The sequence below is a fragment of the Cucumis melo genome, chromosome 6, assembly GCF_025177605.1.
Source record: "Cucumis melo cultivar AY chromosome 6, USDA_Cmelo_AY_1.0, whole genome shotgun sequence".
Taxonomy (NCBI): domain Eukaryota; kingdom Viridiplantae; phylum Streptophyta; class Magnoliopsida; order Cucurbitales; family Cucurbitaceae; genus Cucumis; species Cucumis melo.
The window spans coordinates 19685412-19703749 of NC_066862.1; the positions used below are offsets into that span (position 1 = coordinate 19685412).

General features: G+C 36.0%; 2 protein-coding genes across 2 annotated transcripts; one reads left to right on the plus strand and one right to left on the minus strand.

The window, feature by feature from the left end:
* The first annotated feature begins 6336 nt into the window (after positions 1–6336).
* On the plus strand, positions 6337–11258 carry LOC103493275 (protein NETWORKED 2B). The gene is made up of 2 exons (XM_008453945.3): positions 6337–7220; positions 7515–11258. Exons 1-2 carry the CDS (start codon positions 7127–7129, stop codon positions 11084–11086), a joined length of 3666 nt encoding a protein of 1221 aa, XP_008452167.1. The 5' UTR covers positions 6337–7126; the 3' UTR covers positions 11087–11258.
* Positions 11259–11544: 286 nt separating this feature from the next.
* Positions 11545–15523, minus strand: LOC103493274 (protein ecdysoneless homolog). Its single transcript, XM_008453944.3, has 5 exons — positions 14171–15523; positions 13502–13837; positions 13178–13311; positions 12538–12704; positions 11545–11895 (listed from the first exon to the last, which is right to left on the minus strand). The coding sequence occupies exons 1-5, from the start codon at positions 15313–15315 to the stop codon at positions 11716–11718; spliced, it is 1962 nt and encodes a 653-aa protein (XP_008452166.1). The 5' UTR covers positions 15316–15523; the 3' UTR covers positions 11545–11715.
* Positions 15524–18338: the final 2815 nt, after the last annotated feature.

Genomic DNA, 18338 nt, shown 5'->3' on the forward strand with positions numbered 1-18338 from the left:
AGGGAGTGTTACTTGTATCCTCAACTTCTTGAGGTGTCTTTGGACATTGTTCTTTTGATAAATGAATTCCATATCTGTACGGCAACAACCCTTTTTGGAATTCTGCATCTTATATCTTGACAACATTTTGTCTATATAAGATGTTTGAGACGTGGTTAGAGTCTTGTTCTTTCGGTTCCAAACTATTTGGATACCAAGAACATATTGTGTATTTCCCAAATCTTTCATTTGGAATTGTGTAGCTAGCCATTCCTTAATATCAGTTAGATGACCTACGTCATTCCCAATGAGTAGAATGTCATCTACATACAGAACTAAGAATGCTACAGTAGAATTGATGATCCTTTTGTAAACACAGGGTTCATCAACATTCTGTTCAAAACCATAAGTTTTTATCCGCAGTATCAAATTTTATATTCCAGAATCTAGATGCTTGTTTCAATCCATATATGGATTTTTAAAGCTTACAAACCTTTTGTTCTTGACCCTTTTGTATAAACTCCTATGGTTGGACCATATAGATACTCTCCTCAAGATTTCCATTCAAAAAAGCTGTCTTGACATCCATCTGCCAAATTTCATAATCATAAAAAGTGGCGATGGACAAGAGTATTCTAATCAATTTTATCATGGCAACAGGAGAGAAAGTTTCTTCATAATCTATTCCCTCCTTTTGTGTATGACCTTTTGCCACAAGTCGAGCTTTGAAAGTCTGTATTTTACCAGCTTGGTATTTTTTTCTCTTATAGATCCATTTACAACCAATAGGTTTTACATTATTTGGTTGATCTACTAGAGTCCAGACGGAATTGGAATACAAAGATTCCATTTCGAGGTCTATGGCTTTGATCCATTGGTCACAATCCACATCATTCATTGCCTGTTTAAAGGTCCGGTGAGATAGTATCTCGATATTTTAACCTCGTACTGTTGGCTGTCGTTCGACTATACGAGGAGTTGATAAAGAGACTTGTTCTGGTAACAAACAACTGCAATGATCAACGTTGAAAGTGTTTCGAGGTGGGCATGGAACAAGTTTAATGTATTTGAGCTTTAGGTACGTGGCACTTATTTTGGCATGTTTATTTAAACTAGCAGAATTCCTTGGCACATTAGACGGGACGTACATAAAGGTGAACGTCCTTGCAGCAGATCAACCTACATTTAGAACGCGTAAGAGGGAAATTGCCACAAACGTACTGGGCGTGTGCGACACGAAAGGGGATTTCGTTTATGTCCTCACCGGTTGGGAAGGATCCGAGGCAGACTCGCAGATTCTACGTGATGTCCTTGCACGAGAAAATGGACTACAAGTGCCAAAGGGTATTGCTTATTTATAATCAATCAACGCCCATTTCTACTTACATAATCCTAGCGCATAAACGAATGATTTTAATAACAGGATATTATTATCTGTGCGATGTGGGTTATTCAAACGTGGAGGGATTTCTCGGCTCGTACAGAGGCCAACGGTACCACTTGTAAGGGTGGCGTGGTGTTGGAAATGCACCAATAAATGCAAAGGAGTACTCCAACATGAAGCACTCTTCGACAACAAATGTCATTAGCTAGCCTTTGGTGTTCTAAGGGTCGTTGGGCCATTATTTGTGGAAAGTCGTACTATCCCCTGAAGGTCCAGTGTTGCACCATACTAGCATGTTGCTTGCTTCACAATTTGATAAATAGAAAAATAACATATTGCGACGACGTTGACGATGTGGACGAGGGGGACTCCGCATACGCGATGACCACTGCTACAGAAGACATTCAATACATTGGAGACGACAAACGAGTGGTCTCAGTGGCACGACAAACTAGCTGAATCGATGTTCACAGATTGACAGTTGCGTAATGCTTAGACAAGAAAATTTTACATTAGAAGTCATCGGTTGTATACTCATTTTATTGACCTGTAAAATGTACTGCTGCATATGAAATGTACGCGTGCCATTTGTTTGTGACTGTTAAATGTGAAATTTTGATATTACTAACATACTCCATGTATTTTTTGTAATTTGTCATTCTCAGTATGTCAACTTCAACCTGTGCCCCGAGGCATGTTCGGACGAAAGAGGAGGGCACTGTTGTGGAGTGTTTAATGGAGTTGGTGTCAATGGAGGATGAAAATCCGATAATGGTACGTTCCGACCAGGTTACCTGACCCAGTTGGTAGCATGATGGAGGAGAAACTACCTGGATGTCGTGTCCGTGCAACGACTGTAATTGACTGTAGAATAAAGACACTAAAGCGGGCATTTCAAGCCATCGCCGAAATCTGAAGGCCAGCGTGCAGTGGCTTTGGGTGGAACGATGAAGAGAAATGCATAATTGCGGAGAAAGAATTATTTGATAATTGGGTTAGGGTAAGGAAAATAATATAAACGTTACACAACGTTCGCAATGTACATTTACTTCACAATTTTTCTATCAGTAGTCATAAGTGATCTTTTTTTTCCCGCAGTCGCATCCTGCAGCGAAGGGACTTTTAAACAAACCGTTCCCATATTACGATGAACTTATATATGTGTTCGATCGTGATAGGGCGACGGGTCGGTTCGCTGAGATATTCGCTGACGTGGGGTCTAACGAGCCTGACGGGTATGACGAATTTGATATGACCGATGGAAACGAGGAGTTCCCGCCCGTGTACAGCTAGGGGATTGACCTATCGCAGGACGATGTACGCACATCACGACCTTCTCGCACTTCAGAGGGTAGGACCGGATCGAGTGCTAGATGGATGTTGAAGGCATACATCTAGCACTCGACCAAACAAACGAGCAACTCAAATGGAGTAGCCTGCATGCGTCTTTGCCAATGACAACCATGTGCACATTGAATTCTTCCGCATATTGTGTGAAATGCAGGAACTAATGAGTTTGGATAGGACGCTATTGCAAAGGCATATTCTGTCTCATATGGACGACCTTTGGGGTTTCATACTCATGCTTGAGAATGAGAGGGAGAGATTTTGTAGAGTCCTCCTACGAGACATGACGAGATAGTTTATGTTTGTACTGACCTGGGTTGCTTCTTATTTGCTTACTTTTTTTTTCTGTATGATATTGACTGTTTATGCTCTTGCTGTTGTAGACAACTATTTTTTTCCCTTCATAATGTTTATTTAAAATTAAGGAAAATAGTCACAATTTCATCCAAGCGTTATACCAAGTAATTATATATGTCCAAAATAGGGGGACATCGCTATCGCCAATTACAAATAGGAAATAATTAATTTGTTTTTCTAAAAAATGAAATTTAATAAATTTTTCACAATATGTTTAGAAATTAATTCCAAATTGGACAACTGTCATTACTAATTTAATAACATTACACATATAATAAATTATTTGCAATAAGACGGGTTTGAAGCTTTCGTAAAAAAGTATGCAATAAGAATTTTTTTTATCATATTTAACATAACAATAGTTTTATCATAACACTAACCCTTCCCCCAAAGGCACCCTAAAAGTATTATGAAAACATACTTCTAATTTAGACCTTGTCTAAATTTTAAAGAAAATAAAAATAAGTAATCATCCAGTTCAAAATAAATACTATTAGTCAAATCCTGAAAACATGTAACGAAAAGTAGAAGTAAAAGCTATGGAGTTCTCATGGAATGTCATAGGCCCTTCTTATTGCTCTACATTTACTCTATCTTTGGCTAAGATATTAAACATGGAAAATGATGAATATAAAAATATACCCAATAAGAGACCCACTACTGGTCCTAACACCCCTTTAGAAGGTACCCACTAACAGATCTTGTGATTTCGGAGAAACACAGATGATCCAACGATCCCATAGGAACAATTATCAGTTTGGTAATCTCATGAGAGGATACACTAGACCAGGTAGTTTAGTGATCTTACCGAACCACACATGAATCATGAAAGATTGGTGGTTCATCTAACGCACACAGTCATAACTATAAAAAGTAGTGAACCTGAGGGACACTACACATGTGGGTGCACATCCTAATAGCCAAAGCTAATAGACACCAACAATCCAAGAAACATGTAACAGTCAACATAAACATAGCATGAAACATCAATCATAACAGACGAAAATCATATAATCCATCAAACATGCTTAAACGTCACAATATATTTTTAAAATAAATTTTCATTTGAGCACAATAAAAATTTTGTTAGCATTTTGACTGCCTCGAGTAAAAATCTGATCGGGACAATTAGTATCTAGACTGATTTTATCTTGATGATGTTGTGGCAATTTTCAAATTGGTTGTACATCGAGCAGAGCCACAAAACTTATTAAAGAGAGTGTAATCCACGACTCAATCTATTCTTATAAGCTTCTGTTTTGCAAAATTTTGTTCGTATCTACTATCCGTTTTCGTTGATGTGTACTTGTCCTATTGTTTCAATCCTTCCATTTGAGTACACTGCATTCTCTATTTGATTGTAGACGCTCTAACAACATTAACGTACCATGTTGTATAAATAGAATATTTGAAATCTTAAGAGAAATCGATGTAAATGGAAAAACAACGGCTATTTCACACGAGATTTTCAGAAAAATATAATTCGTGGAGATGAACTTGTGTTGATGTTGATTATGATGCAATGTGATTCGATTTCTAGTGCTTGATCCTCTAATTCTATATCGGTTGAATGTCTACACTTGATTTGGGAAAGTAGAATTCATGATGTTCTTGAAGCTGAAGTAATAGTTGTCGGCTTCAAAGGAAATTCAATCTTCAAGGATGGTCAACTTCAAGAGTTAGGAGTCTCGCTCTAGGAAGAATTCTCCAGACTTGAGTAAAAAGTTTCTATCCTCTACAAGAGAACTTCTCTGGGCTTTAAGGGCTTGGACCTAGTTAGTTCAACCACATGGATTCTGGCCATATTTACTATTTGCGTTAAATTAAGATTTTTCTTTTACTTAATTGGATTTAGATTCTTTTTTTGCTTAATTGGATTTTATTCAAGTAAATAATATTTAGTTTGACCAAAATAATTAGCTTGGTCCACCGATCAAAAAGAAAACATGTGGCATCATTAAAATACATGTGACATCATCAAAATCGACCAACATATGTCTTCTATTTCAATTTGGGTTTTAATTAGTCTCAAAATCAATTGTTTGTATTTTTTTCATCATTAATTTGTAAATAATACAATTTGTGATTGATCCAAAATTTCTTATTCAACCGCCACAAAATATAGCCGAATTTAAACTATATCAATAATAGAACACCAAGGTCAATATCTGATATTGGTTCATTATGACAAATCTAAAAATGCCTCAAATTATGATCTATCTAAAAACTGAAATTAAAACAATTATTATCTTAATTATTTAAAGAGACATTTTCAAACTATAACAAGATAATGTTTTTTAAAAAATAAAACAATATTTCAAATTCTACCCCACTTTTTTTATAACGACGCTAAAATGAAGCTTTTTTCTTTGTTACGGACAAAAATTATAGAACTTGATACACTAATTAATAACTTTTCATGTTTTCCTAAATAGTTCAAACTCCACTTGTTTCTAAAATATATGTATTTTTTAAAATTGTAATATGGTTCCAATATACTTTGACCCCTTGGCAGTCGGCATTGATAGAAACATCCAAAAATAACAGAAATACCGGTCGAAAAGGATTTGATTTGCGCACCCGCAAATGTGGTGAGGCGCCCGTAACAACATACCGAAAAAGAAATGTTCTCTTCTTGCTACCCAAAAACATTTGTTTTCTTAAAACACAAGTAACTCCAATTCTCTTTCTTAAAAATAATATTAAAACTAAAATTAATCAAACATGACGGTTTACCTTTTTCCTAAGGTCGGTGGGTGACACAAAAAGCGACACTGCCGTGTAGTTTTAACAATTTTCTTTTTCTCTCTAAGGTTTGCACTTTGTGTTCAACGTTCATGAAAGAACCACTAAATAGTTTTTCTTTTAAAAAAGTTGATAAAAAAACTCAAAAGGCAAGAGGAAAGGGCAGGCCAGCAAATTCCATGTTGCCAAGTGGCAGCATTAATAAAGTGCCACGTGTGTATACCTAATTAGATGTAAAATAACAAGAAGAACTATTGTGAAATTACTAGTTTAGACTCTGAGATTTGGTTTGTGGTAATGATTCTTATGGTACCTTAAAATTTCTTAGATATGTTCTCCAATGAGAAAAGGAAAAATAGAATTTGTCAACTTTTAATTATGCCAAAAGTCTGTTAGGAGATCAAACAAAATTATAAAATGGTCTATATAGACAGTTATAAATAGTGGGTGAGACATTCTTTTACCTTTCTTAAGGCAAGAGATTTGGGTTTTTGCCCTACATTTATTAAAATAAAGAAAAACATTATAAAGATTGAGTTTTACACCATTCTTCCCAATTCTCCAATTGAGATATTTACCTCTTTCGCCCTAGAATCGAACCAAAAGTTCTCTTTCTTCAAACTTTATCAGTGGGGGAAGATCCTTCGTCTTAAGAGAAAAGATTAATGTAAATCATTGATGTCCTGTACTATATTATGATGTCCTATACCCGTATCTTAGCTTCTCTTGAAACCAGTTTTTTTTTTATAATAATAATAACAATAATAATTACACTAGCAATAACAATAAAAATAATTACCCTAATAATAATAATTCAATAGACCTAAAATGGTAATTTAACATTTAATAATTTGATCTGAAAAAAAAGTGAATAATCTAAGGACAGGGTGGCAGATCTTAAGTTGATTTTTTATATTAAAAAAAGAACAGGTTAATGGAGCGAAGTTTACTCTCCTCCATGATCTCATATTTAGTAAGAAAGGCTTTGTACATTCCATTTTCAATAATCTTCATCTCTCTCTTTCCCTCTTCTTTCCTCTCTCTCTCTCTCTCTCTCTCTCTCTCTCTCTCTCTCTCTCTCTCTCTCTCTTCTTTCCTCTCTCATCTGTCTCTGAAAGGTCTCTGTTCTTACATGGTTTTCTGCTTTATCAAAGGGTTTCCAGGTAATTCCATGTCTTCTCTCTTCATCTAGAGAGAGAGACAATCAAACCAGAGAACACAACACCAAAGAACAGAACAAACACAGAGAGGTTTGAAATTTAGAGAGAGAAACCAAAATTAGGATAGGAAAATCCACCAGAAACCACCAACAAAATGTTGCAGAGAGCTGCAAGCAATGCTTATTCATGGTGGTGGGCAAGCCACATCAGAACCAAACAATCCAAATGGATGGAGCAAAATCTTCTAGGTTCATCTCTTTTTCTTCTCTTTTACCTTTTCTTTCTAACAGATCAATCAGAACATCAACTTCATCCATGACTTGAATTATCATTTGGGTTCTCTTTTTTTGTCTCTGTGATTTGATTTGCATATTGAATTGTATTGTTTTCTTTTTAATGGGAGCTTTTTTTTGGGTAAGATCAAGGTGTGGGTGATAAGTTTAGGAATTCTCGTTATCCCATTAGATCACAAGATCAATACCCATATCGATTCAAGTCTAATCAATAAATAATGGAGAACTGAAAGTTTATGGAAATTGCAGATATGGAGGAAAAGGTCCAAAATGTGTTGAAGCTGATAGAAGAAGATGGAGATTCATTTGCAAGGAGGGCTGAAATGTATTATAAAAAGAGACCAGAGCTGATAAACTTTGTGGAGGAATCTTATAGAGCTTATAGAGCATTGGCTGAACGCTATGATCACATTTCAACTGAGCTACAGAACGCGAACAACACAATCGCTTCGGTTTTTCCGGAGCAAGTTCAGTTTTCAATGGACGAGGAAGATGAAGAAGCCATGCCTAAATTCACTAAGAAGCCACCTGAGATCTCCAAAGGAAACATCCCAAAAGTTCCCAAGGCCCCCATTGATTTGAAGACTGTCATAACGACAGCAACAAAGAAGCTGAAGTCCAAAAAGAATATGAAACTAGCAGCCACAGCTCCATCTGTTGCCAAATCTGGTTTGAACAAACAAGAGGCACTTAATGAGATCGACAAGTTACAGAAACAGATTTTGACACTGCAAACTGAAAAGGAGTTCATGAAGAGTTCTTATGAAGGCACTCTTGCAAGGTACTGGGAGATTGAGAATCAGATCAAGGAAATGCAAAACAGAGTTTTCAACTTGCAAGATGAGTATGGTGAGGGAATGGTTATTGAAGATGACGAAGCTCGTAATTTGATGGCCAAAGCGGCTTTAAAATCCTGCCAGGAATCATTGGCTCAGTTGCAGGAGAAACAGGAGAGGTCGGTTGAGGAAGCAAGAATAGAGTCTACAAGGATTAGAGAAGTAAGAGAGAGATTAGATACTCTCAAAGGTAAGCTTCAAGGCGAAGAATTGAGCCAGGATAAGTTGCTTGCAAAGAACGAATCTGTAAAGAAAAAACAAGTACCTGACCAATTGAATAAAGAAGTTGACAGTATAGCAGAAGAGAAACAAAGAGGAGAGGAATTACGCAAACAGATCAAGGAGCAGTTAGAGGCCAGGACATGTCTTACCATGACAGAAATGGCTGAGAAGATTGATGAGCTCGTGAACAAGGTGATCGGCTTAGAGACTGCACTGTCTTCACAGACTGCTCTCGTCAAGCAGCTAAGATCAGAAACTGATGAACTCCAAACACAGATAAGAACCTTGGAGGATGATAAGGCATCAATAATCGATGGAAAGAACAATCTACAACAAAAGCTTAAAGAAATGGAGGAAAAACTGGGTGGGATTCATAATCTAAACCAGAAGGTTGAGAATGAGAAGAGCAATTTCCAATCCCAAATTATCGAGGTACATTGTAATCTAGATCATCTTTCTGGTAAATTGCCTACCATTCAACAAGAAGATGAGCCTGAGCTAAATTCTTCAATAAGCACGGTCCATCTCAAACAGCCAGAGGAACTTGCAGGTGTAAACCAAGGTGCAAGTGGAGCACATACAAAGCTCAAACAACCAGAGGAAGTTCCTGATTTAAAGCAAGGTGCAAGTGAAACACATACCAAGCAAAAACAACCAGACAAAAGGTTGAAAGCTCATGAAGGTTCTGATGATCTAAAGCAAATGGGATCAAATGAAGCACAGCAGACAACTGACTCGAGACAAAATGAAGAACCAGTCACTGAAATGAAATCATCAGAGCTGCAATACCCCAAGGAAGAAGAATCACAGAGTTTCATAGGTCGATCTGAGAAAACCAATGCAAGTGGTAAGAACAGAAATCAAGAGAACAGTAGTCCAACTAAGGTAGATCCTCCAAGTTTGGGAATCAGTTCTAAGAAACTTGATGTTAATGCCACTTCTAGGAAGCTAGTAGTTGCTGATACTCAGGATAAATCAGAGAGTTCAAAAGGTAGTTTCAAGAAATTCGATGTTGATACTGCTGCCAAAAGCAGGGAAGAAATTGCTCAAACCTTGTCAATAAATACTGGAGACGATCCTGGGAAAAATGATGCTTATGGTTCTGCTAGAAATCCTGTAGAGATTGTTCAAAGCTCACAGTACTCAGAGCATGGTTGTGAGGGAGTTGATGAGAATGTCACTACTAGAAGTCATTTAGAATTTGTTCAAATCCAGGATACATCATCACAGAGTTCAAAAGGTGAGAACTATGATACAGACAACATTGTCAAAAGCGAAGATGCGATCCTTCTAGAGTTGTTAGTGAACAATGAAGGCAATCCTGAAAATAATAGCACTGACAGTTCAGATAGAAATCCAGTAGATGTTGTTCAAACCAAGGCTAATTCTCAGTATTCAAAAGCTAATGTTAATGGTACTCTGATGAGTCAAGTTGACGGAATTCAGAAACAGACAAAAAATCCAGAAAATCCTTTAGAGAAACTAGAGGATGTGATGAAAGAACAAAACAAAGAAGAGAAGAAGATTTGTGTAGAGGCAATAGGCGCAGAACAAGAACAGAAAGCAGGGGATAAAGTAGATGAGCCAAATTGGCAGCAGTTGTTCTTGAGTGGAATAGAAGACAGGGAAAAGGTCCTCTTGACTGAGTACACTACAACCCTTCGAAATTTCAAGGATGCCAAGAAGAAGCTCAATGAAATGGATGAAAAAAATCGGGATCACCACCTTCAAACATCAAAGCAGCTAAGTGAATTAAAAACTTCAAATGCCCTGAAGGATCAAGAAATCAGATCCTTGCGCCATAAATTGAATCTTATGCAGAAATGTTTCTATGAAGGCAAGGAATCAATGGATCTAAGCACACAGTTGTTAGATTTAAGTGCTTCAGACCACCAGAAAACCTCAAGCACATCAGAGGATCAAAATGTCGAACCCCAGATAACAACAGACGATTCAGCTCGGTCTGAAACACTGTCTCGTCAAATCTCCTATGATTCAGGATTTGACATCAGTAAGCTTCTAGTTCAACAACCTACAACTACATCAGAGATCGAAGAAAGACTCCGGATGAAAATTGACGAACTCTTGGAGGAGAACTTAGACTTCTGGTTGAAATTCAGCACTTCTTTCCATCAAATACAGAAATTTGAAACTGGGATACAGGATCTAAAATCAGAAGTAACAAAACTTCAAGAAAAAGGAAAGAAACTGGATGAGAGCGGCAGTGGAAAGTACTCCTTGAAATCAGAAGCACGACCATTGTACAAACACCTGAGGGAGATACAAACTGAACTTACCGTCTGGTCCGATAAGAGTGCAGCATTGAAAGAGGAGCTGCAGAACAGATTTTCATCACTGTGCAACATCCAAGAAGAAATAACAGCAGGATTGAAGGCGAGTGCTGAGGATGATGATTTCTCATTCACAAGCTATCAAGCTGCAAAGTTTCAAGGAGAGGTTTTGAACATGAAACAAGAAAATAACAAAGTTGCTGATGAATTACAAGCAGCTTTAGATCACACAGCATCTCTTCAACTTGAGGTAGAGACCTACCTGTCAAAGTTGAATGACGAGTTCAGACTTTCTGGGTCAAAGAAACAGGAAACACCACAGCTGAGACACTCAGAGAGCCGAAACAGAGTTCCTCTAAGGTCATTCATATTCGGCGTCAAACCGAAGAAGCAAAAGCAATCGATCTTCTCAGGGATGGCACCTGTAATGCAAAAGAAGTATTATGCTTTGAGAACCGGAACTCCTATGTAAATTATGTATGAACCTTAATTTTCTTTGTTTTGCATCTTGGAACGCTTTCTAGTCCCGCTTTTCAGATTTTTTTTGGCCTGCAATATACGGCAGAAGTGAGATTTTCCTAGACATTTGTAAGCTTGTTTTAAGTTCTTTTGGGAAATACACATACCTCAAATTCTTTGTTTCATCAGTTTGATTGATGGGAGAAGTTTTATTCTTTCAATTTGGAATCTTGGTAAATCAATCATCAAATTTCTAAGGTACATCACCACTCAAACTCAAATTCTGAAAGATCAAGATTGATTCACACTAAAAAAATGCCAGACGATGTACCTGTAAATGGCAATTGGTTCTTCACATAATAAGAGGTTCCTCTATTTCTAACTAATGTTTTAGAGGCAAGGCTCTGAATTTGTTTCTTCTGCGATGCTATTTTCCATTGATTGTTAAAAGGATAACACATAAAAACACCATTTGCCAATCTCAACATCATGTGATTCATATCTTTATCAATGTTTTAAACAATAATCTAAAAGCTCTAAGCATGCTAAAATGTGACGGGAGGAAGGTTCAGTCGCAGAGTTTATAAATATCACCCGCCCTGCTTTTTTAACATTAATTTATATAAATACAAAATTTGCGCTTTATTTGCCTTTGTCACCATCTCTCGGAAGCTTTATACCCATAAGTCCAAGAAGATTAGATGTAGGACCAGGCAGTCCTTCTTGTGATGAAAATGAATCGAGAAGGCTCTTTACAAGGTTGACATCCACATCAACAGGAGTGAAATCCTCCTCCATATGGTCAGTAGCATTTGATGTTCCCTGTAATATTTTTAATTGAAGATGTGAGAAGTACATAAATAATATTAAGATGTTGCAAATGGTAATCAAACTGTAATAAAAGACACTTGCCACCCAACAGCATACCATAGATCATATAACCCCACGATTTGATTCTCCTGACAGTAGAAAAACAAGTTCTTTCCACAAAACCATCAAACATGGCCAATAAGTTTCTCTTTCTTAGAACAAATTCTCTCGAGAACGCAAAAACTATGAAAATCCCATATGGATTTGACACCATTGAGTTGATGTCATACAACAAACTTATTGAATACCTTAGCAAAAGAACTAGTAGAAAAGAATTGGTACTAATGGTTTCTTTAAACAAAACCCCTTCAATGAAAGTCTGGAGTTGATTATAATTGCTAAAGATAACAGAATCCAAACAAAAGAATAAAAAGAAAAAGAAAAGAAAAGACGCCACATTGCCACAAACTCCAAAAAAGCATCTCATTGTCATTAATTGAGAGGGTGAAAATAAAATCTAATATGAAGAAATAATAGCTAATCATAGGTCATTCTTAGAAAAACCAGAGTTAAGAAGTGTCTTAGTTGAATCGGGATGAAGTTGGCAAAAGCAAGAAATTTACAGCATCATGCACAAAGAAGAAAGAAAATTACCTCATCTTTCTGAGATGTTTCTCCACTAGCACGATAAAAACTTTTCTTGAGTGTACTATTCTTCAATTCTTCATCCAATGTATTTGAATAGGATTCCATGAACGTATTCTCTCTATCTACGTCAATTGTATCTGCAGCATCATCGCTTTCATCGTCTTGAGATTCATCTAGAAAGCATGCAACGATTGCAACTTAATGATTAGAAGAATCCATCAGACCTATTTTTTAATAAGAAATAATTTTACTGAAAGCAACAATTTTGTTAGGCATGAAAACAGGTTTAATGAATTTTGCAGAAGCAAGACTGCAGGACATGGTAGAAAAATTTACAAACCAACTAGCGATGTTGAAATATTTAAAAGAATCCAAATCATAAACTTCATGATAATTCACAAACAAAATCCAAACTGCGTTTAAGGCAAGGTACCCAATAGACGCCTAAATAAATAAATAAATGCACAAACAGCATACATAGCCAGCGTTAAACAGTAGAGTTACCAAGGAAATAAATAAGTATATATATATCAAACAGAACGAGCATTGAGGGTTCTTCCAAGTTATAGCCTTTTAAATTATTAATTGAAAGATAATAGCTTGGCCAAAACTGAATACCGGTAATAAAAGGTAGAATTTTATTTACCAAAATCCAAATCAGAAGAGGTTTCATCCTCATTTTCAGCATCAGTAGTTGTCTCCATGGATGTGTGGTGATTCATCACTGATTCCATCTCTTTAAAGAAGCACTCTACATCGATATTCACATCTTCTGGCTCCCTTTAAACATAAAAGGTTGTATTATATTAATAGATCAACATATGGATACAAAAAATAAAATTTGTAGCATTCTCCGATTTAGAACTACGTCTGGGACATTGTGCAAGATGTTACAAAAAGAAACCACAACCAAAGGCCCTGCAGTTATTATACAAAAAGGAGTAGTTTGATTCATTCATTTGTAGCTTACCTGTTATCAGACACCTCTACTCCCTGATAGCTTGATAACTTTTTAACAAATTTCTGCATGGATTTTGATATATCACCTAGATCAGACTCATCCATACTATAGCTGGATGACGGATCATCTTGGTCCTTGTTAGATTTTTGCTTCTTGTTAAATTTAGAATTAGAAATTTCCATTTCCTTCTGTCTCTCTAAGAGGGCTGCATTCAATTCATCATCCCCATTGTAAAGCCAAGAATCATCATCAGAAGGAGGAACATCTAAACCCTTGAAATCTTCCAGTGAATAGGGAGATGCAAGAATCTCATCAATGCGTCTTACTGGAGCACTCATCATGTTACTGCAAAACATCGAAACATCTCAGCATGTGCAATTAAAATAGACAACTACTTAAAAACTTCAATAGAGAAAGGCGAACAATCGATAAATTGAGAGAATAGTGTGATTAATCTGCAGTACCACACTTATAAATCAAATGCAATTCGATTCCAAATGACATAAACACAAGACTCTACAAAGATTAAATTCACCATAAAACTACAGATACAATCAATGACCCATTACACAAGGGCTATACTGAAGATGAACTAAGTTAAAATAGTTAGTTTGCTGAATCTGATCAAGCTCCAAGTAGCCCACTGTTGGAAATTTCAAGAGCGAGAAGTATAATTACCTAGTTCTTGCAAAGAGTTCACTGTTCCTGTAATATTCCTCCGCATTCTGCATTAATCTTCCATACTCCCTTGAACCCGGAAGTAAACCTTGGAAGTATCCGCTACTTTCTAAACTCTCCTTAAACGCCTCCCATGTCTTGTTTTTCCCTTCAGACCCCTCTTTCCTTCTTAGTTGATATATCATCTCCAACCCGCATGCTATCTTCATTCCCAATTCAGCTTCCTTGTGTACTGAAGCATTGGTCCTACTGGGCATCGGATAACATTTGGGCGCTTGAAAATTCTGCTGCATCAACTGTGCATACATTGCCTTCGACATCTTAACGGACACGCATACCAATTCTTCATCTCTTCCTCTTCCCAAAAACTTCTCCATCTTTGCGGCAAACTTCATGGTGTCTATGTCACGATCGTAAAACCCCTCAACCGCCAGCGAAATCAAGCAGGGCTCATGCTTCAACACCTGAGCAACTGATACAGGAGCCCTAACCCTAGCTCTGTACATGTTCCTCTCTGCTCTACCGGGATAATCCGAAATCTTTTTCTTCACAGCTAGCTGAACCGACTCAGACGCCCTGGATTCCTGATCAAAATCCACCAAGAACTTGAGCGAATCAAACAAATTAGGATCAGGTAATCGGAGTTTTGGTACAATATGGAGGCTACCATTGCGAATGAAGACGCGATTGAGACTATTCTCAGGGTTAATCCATCGAGGGATGTGGAAAGCTGCCTCAATAAGCAGAAATTCGCCGTCCGTGTCCCAAACTCGGATTGACAGCGAAGGAAAACAGTTGGAAATGTGGAAAAGAAGAAAGACAGTGAACCATTCGTCTTCAAGGTTGTCACCAAAGCGAAGCTTCCCGTGAAGGTGTGGAAGGTGGGTGGAACAGATGCAGGAGGATTTGGGGATGGAAGAAAGTGAGAGAGCAAAGGGTTCGTGCTGCCATACGTAGTTGGAGGTGAATGTAGAGATGGAGTTGATGATTTGAAGATGAAGGGATTGGAGGAAGGAGGATACCTCGGCGGTGTTGCTGGAGCTCAGAGAGGCGTCGGAGAATATGGCATAGAAGACGGTGTCATCAGGGAGTCTGGAGGTGCTCTGATTAAAGATGGAGGAAGAAGAAAAGGGGCCGGTCGCCATGGAAGTTTGTCTCTACTTTGCGAACTTAGAAGCTGCTTCTATATTAACATTCAAAAATGGTTCCTCGAGACGCTGCAAAAGTGGATCAAGAAAGAAAAGAAAAAACAAAATGAAAACCAAACGGTAGAATTAAGTAGAACTTTGGAGATACTCCCACAAAAGAGAGAAAAGAAAAGATAGTATATTAGATTAAATTAAATCTTAGTTTTGAAAAATACACCGCTGCTGGCGAAAAATAACCTCCATCCCCACACATTGTAGCAGTGATTGGTGTACTTAAAAATATTTGAGACTCATTATTCTTTCCGAACACGAAAATCATAAAATATAATATTTTAATAGTTATATTATTATACATAAATAAAGAATTTCTCTAAAAAAAACACTAATAAATTCCACTTTCTCCAACTTTTTGGGATTTTAATCGATGTGTGCTTAAGGATTACATGAGCACTAAGAGTTGATATTATCAAGGCATGCGACAAAGGTGTTGGATGTATGGAGGAACACATGGCATGTAATGACACTAAGCATAATAGATAATGGACATCTATTTTACTAATATTTATAATACTTCCCCTTTGATGTCTATTACATATATAAAATATGTCTAGTTAAAACTTTACTAGGAAAAGTCCCAATGAAAAAAAAATAATAGTGACAAAAAAAGAGTACATATTTCATATATGCTTAAAAAAATACAATTTACTCCCCCTCATAGACACAACACTTGGGATCTCTTGGTCGTCGCATTCCATTGCAGTAGGTAATGATTTTGTAAATAATTATGCTAGAATACCCTTTTAACAAATTTGTTGTGTTGTGTAGTGTCATTTTCTTCAAGATCATGAGTGTAGAAAAGTTTTGGGAAATATGATTTGTTCTATCTCCTTTAATATAACCTCCTTTGGTTTGAGTTATACATGTCGTGTTGTCTTCGTATAGTATCATTGGAAGATTTGTACTAGAAGACAAGCCACATGTTCCTTTAAATGTGACGAGTCATACATATTCTCGACTTGCCTCGACAATGCAAAAACTTTAGCATGATTTGAGGAAGTGATTGTCATTGTCTGTTTCACTAATCGCCAGGACATAGTAGTTTCTCAACATGTGAATAGATAACCTGTTTAAGATATAGTTTTGTGTGAATCAGATGAATATCCAAAATCTGCAAATAAATTAAGTTAAAGTTTGATTTATTTGAATAAAATAAACTCATATCAATTGTTCCTCGAAGATAACAAAGAATATTTTAACTCCATTCCAATGACTTTTTGTTGGAGAGGAACTGTATCTAGCCAATAAATTTATTGATGAAAAAACAATATTTGGTCTTGTATTATTAGCAAGATACATAAGTGCATCAATTGCACTAGATATGGCACTCTTGGACCAAGAAGTTTTTCATTATAATCTTGAGGTCAAAATATATCTTTCTTCACATCTAGTTAACAAACTTGCATTAGAATGTTTAATTAATGTGCTTTATCCATATAAAATCTTTTCAAATTTTTTCTTGTATAAGTTGATTGATGAACAATTATTTTATCTGCTAAATGCTCTATTTGCAAACCAAGGCAAAATTTTATTTTTCCAAGATCTTTCATCTCGAATTCTTTCTTAAGATATTATATTGCCTTTGAAAACTCTACAAAAGTTCCAATTATATTTAAATCATCAACATAATAGCAAATTTTGACTGTGATTTCCTTATAAACATGGATGGACATATTAGATTATTTTGATATCCTTTTTTCACCAAATATCCATTCAGGCGACTGTATTATATACGACATTCGTCTTGATTGTTTTAGTCCATAAAATAATCTCTGTAACTTTATTGAATATAGTAACTTAATTCCTTATGTAATCTTCATATAAATATCATTATCCAGAGATCCATATGAATATGTTGAAACTACATCCATATAAGGTGCATGTCCAACTTTTCAAACATAATCAGGCCAATTAAATTTTTTTAATGTAATTGCATCCACCACTGGAGAATATGTCTCCTCGTAATCAATATCATGTCTTTTTGGAAAACTCTGTGCAACTAGTCTTGATTTATATCTTGTGATCTCATTATCTTCATTTCTTTTTCTCACAAATACCCATTTATATCCCACAAGTTTGACCCCTTCTGGTGTTTGGACTACTAGTCCAAAAACTTGACGTTTTGACGGTGAGTTTAATTCTATCTCAATCATTTTTCCATAAAGACCAATCTTTTCTCTGTCGACGTTCTCCAACAGATTTTGTTTCAGGATCCTCATTTTCAAGTATAATATCAAGAGCAACATTATATGCGAATATGTTGTCAACAATTACATTAGTTTAGTTTCATATTTTTCTTGTCACAAGATATAGTTTATCAAAATCTCATTATTATCCTCAATTGTTTTATCTTCTTAAATATTTGTGTAAGAAGTCAAATTTTGGATTTCTTCTAAAACATCCATATCTTTAATAGAGTTATTAACTCCATTTCTTTTTCAAGGATTTTTATCTTTGGAATCCACTAATCCACTACGGTTATGGTGTGTTCCAGATTCATTAATGTCAACTTGTTTTGTTGGGATAACAATTTTTGATGGACATTTGCAGCTTTTATATGCGACTCAATTACTTTCTTTGCATCTACAAATGTATTTGGTAACTAATTTGCGATATTTTATAAATGAACTATTTTATGGACTTCAAGTTCATATTGATCTATATGGGAATCTAAATGAGACAATAATAATATATTTCATGTAATTTCTTTTTCCAACTTATCAATTCATCCCTCTAATGTCATTAAAAAGATAATCAACATACCACGCAGTAAATACATCACCTGTTAGGGGTTTAAGATATTTAATAATTGATGAGAAATCAAATTCAATATATATTCCTAGCCTTCTTTAAGGACTCATCTTAGTACGTTGTGGTGGAGCAGTTTGAATATATATTGCACATCTAAAAGTTCTCAAATGAGAAATATTTGGCTCATGGTCATATGCTAACTGTAATAAGGA

Bases quoted from the DNA above. Each gene is read 5' to 3' on its own strand.
- LOC103493275 (XM_008453945.3), top strand. From the start codon at position 7,127: ATGTTGCAGAGAGCTGCAAGCAATGCTTATTCATGGTGGTGGGCAAGC. The intron at 7,221-7,514 runs GTTCATCTCTTT...TGGAAATTGCAG, and splicing joins GATGGAGCAAAATCTTCTAG to ATATGGAGGAAAAGGTCCAA.
- LOC103493274 (XM_008453944.3), bottom strand. From the start codon at position 15,315: ATGGCGACCGGCCCCTTTTCTTCTTCCTCCATCTTTAATCAGAGCACC. The intron at 13,838-14,170 runs GTAATTATACTT...GATGTTTTGCAG, and splicing joins GAACTCTTTGCAAGAACTAG to TAACATGATGAGTGCTCCAG. The intron at 12,705-13,177 runs GTAAATAAAATT...CATGCTTTCTAG, and splicing joins CTCTTCTGATTTGGATTTTG to ATGAATCTCAAGACGATGAA.